Source organism: Buceros rhinoceros, unplaced genomic scaffold (genome assembly GCF_000710305.1).
Source record: "Buceros rhinoceros silvestris isolate BGI_N320 unplaced genomic scaffold, ASM71030v1 scaffold27657, whole genome shotgun sequence".
Lineage (NCBI taxonomy): Eukaryota > Metazoa > Chordata > Aves > Bucerotiformes > Bucerotidae > Buceros > Buceros rhinoceros.
In genome coordinates this window covers 3,198-6,131 of record NW_010421972.1, presented here as the reverse complement: position 1 = coordinate 6,131, position 2,934 = coordinate 3,198, and the positions used below count along the sequence as shown (strand labels likewise).

At 38.5% G+C, this 2,934-nt stretch overlaps 1 protein-coding gene across 1 annotated transcript in view; it reads right to left on the bottom strand.

The window, feature by feature from the left end:
• Positions 1–365: 365 nt before the first annotated feature.
• LOC104496737 (neuronal PAS domain-containing protein 2-like) overlaps positions 366–2,934 on the bottom strand; it is a 5,188-nt gene continuing 2,619 nt past the window's right edge. The window contains exon 3 of the mRNA XM_010139897.1: positions 366–1,870. Coding sequence (XP_010138199.1) covers positions 1,691–1,870 — 180 coding nt within the window. The 3' untranslated portion in view covers positions 366–1,690. The remainder of the gene's footprint in view (positions 1,871–2,934) is intronic.

Here is a 2,934-nt window from a genome sequence, read left to right as displayed (position 1 = left end):
ATATGGTACCAATTCCAGCAGAGAGGTATCACAAAACTCAGGACAGTGATGTCTTAAAGTACTGGACCTGGGCGTAGGTCAAAGCTCTGGTATGTGCTGGGTCAAACCATTCTTTAAATCATCTGTTTGGTCCTATTCTAAAACTGTTTGTTTGAAAATACAGAGCTGCCTGAGGTCTTTAAAGGAGCTTAAAACAAGATGTCTTGGCTAGCAGCTACTGTAGCTTCCTGAGCTATCATTCTTGTCTGTGCTGTGATGAAGATCCCATAGAAATTACGTGGGTTTTTTTCTAACTGGTGTATGGCTACAGCTAATATTAAAAATCTAAAGTGAATCACATAGTTGAACAGCCACAGGAAAATGTGTGCAAGTCCTGCAATAAAGCCTTTTGGCTATTTTATTTTATTCTACAAATAAAGACAACTGTCCATCATTAAATGGAAAAAAAATAATAGTTTGAGTTGTATATAGCATGAAACAGTAGTTCCCTTCACAAAAACATTTCTAATTCATTAGTTTATTACAAAATATCCACTCACAAAAAAGCACAAGCACAATCTTTATACTTGTGAAATGAGTTGATATTTCATATACAAAATAATTTCCACATAATTCCATATAATTTTATTTTATATAGAAATAGGTCATTATTACAACAGCTGTACAATACACTACTTTTCATTTAATAATTACATAAAATCTGTCTTAGAAACATGTCAACAGAAAACATACAAAAAAAGCGAAAAGTGCATTTCTTTTTTTTTCCCCCCAAAGGAAAATTCAATCCTAAATGTTATAATGAAAGAGATATGTAATAGTCTGCAGCATCCCGAGTCAGTGGGCCAAAACACAGTGCATATTTCTGAGAGACTTGCAGTGGGTGAGTTTAGGTTGAAGAAGGAGCCATGTTGTACTGTTGGACAGTTGCATGATTGTGCTTACAGTTTGAGTTCTCCTTTGCAATCACAATTCATATAGAAAACAGTCCAGTGTGGGTGGTGGGATTGGTTGGTTGGTTTGTTTGTTTTTCAGTAATGAAGGACAGTTAGGGTAAGCTGCATAATACTTTCCAGGTTCTAAATCAAGGGTTATGAACTGTAGACCATCTTCACCAATGACTGGGCTTTCTCCTCCATTGGGTGTGCTAGTTTGGCCACAAGAATAAGAAAACAAACTTCTCTTTACAGAAAGTGCCTAGGTTTTGTCCTCTGTGCAGTTGTGCAAAATAATAACAATAATCATAACAAAAATAATCTCTTGTTCTCTCCTCAATAGACCTTTGACGCAGTGCTTTTCATACACAAAAGAAGAACTGAAACAGTGAAGGCCAAGTACCTCATGAGTCTGTCAACAGTCTTTTAGAATTGCCAGACAGCTTTCAGAGTGACACGACAAGACTGAACGCCTCCCCCTGGGCACCCATGGACGATGGATGCTGCACAGGATAGCAGCGTTCTTTTATGGTTTTGCTCTGTCAGTACATACTGTGCTCACGAGACAGCGCAAACTGAGTCCAGCATGCCGTAAGTGCACCGTCTGTGGCAGTCTGCCCTCTGTGGCGTACTTCTGTCATAGAGCTTGGAAAGAAACATTTGTGCAAAAGCCAGAACAGTAAGTACAAAGTCATTCTCCTCTGCCCCATGTGCCCATTGATTAAAGCTAATCTTGCATTGATTGTGCTGGTGGGACTCTATCGCAGTGGCTGTGGTAAATTTGATGATTCTGATAAGCTATTGCTTCTTCTTGGTGTTATTTGTTGCTGCTGCTGCTGCTGTGTCTGATGATACCCCATATTTCCTTGCTGTGGCGAGTAAGATGGCAGGAGCAAAGAATCAGGTTGCTCATTGTGCAAAGAACTTGGTGTTTGCACCTACAGATAAAATAAAATGTATTGTGGCGTTCGATTCTCTCACATGCTAAAAGCACGTTGTCCTCAATGTACAGGGTGCTTAAAAATACTACTAGTTTGCTGGCTTTTATTTCTGGGGCTGTGTGGCATGGGGCTAGCCTCCTTAACGCTAGAAGGAATGGAGGTAAATTGCAACAAAGAACATTACAATTACAATGAGGCATTGAGAAAGGTTTTCTAATAGGAATGCACTGCAGGTTGTTCTAAAAAGCCTGTTTGTTGGGCAAACATGTCAGAAATGACATGAGGTATGATAGAAATGAAACAGAAGTAAAAGAGGATCCTAGTGTACCTCATACTGCCCCTTCTAGCCCTTCCTTTTTGTGAGTTTACAGTAGTGTGTGACCTTGCAGTGCTGAAGTTGATGTGAATTTTGCAGATGCTTTTACTGGGAACAGTATACGCCATAGTTTTTTCATTAATTCTCAGCTATGGTAAGGATTTCATTTCAATAACAAGAGCTTAATCATTTAAGGTTGATGATACTCTTTCAATGATGCCAGTGCATCTGTAATCAGGTTTTATAGACTCGGTTCAGCTCCTTTTGAGTTAATGCAGAGACATCTCATTTCCTCCCTTCCCCTTTAATATGTGTTGAATTAGGTCAAAATATAAGTATTTTTACATCTTCAAATCACCTGGTCCTTCTAGGCAACATGCTGCAGTTTATCTTCTTTGCCTTGTGGAGCTGAGAAAATATGTTAATTTACTGAAGGGATACAGATATCTGATCCAGATCTCATTTTATGTCGATGCTGGTAATTAAAAATCATCTTTTGACTTGTAAACTAAGCAAATTTTTATACTGAATAAAGAGTACAGAATAAATCCTAAGGCAGCAATTTTCTCCATCTAGAAATACACTTTAAATACACCCAGGATAATCTGATTATGTTTCCAGTGTACAGAATTAGTAATTTCCTTTTAAATATTCTGACTGTTCACACTGCTCCCTTGCTATACTGGCAGGATACACGGTATAGCCTCAGTGTCTTGCACATTTCAGCGTCTCTGAAATGCCCGGA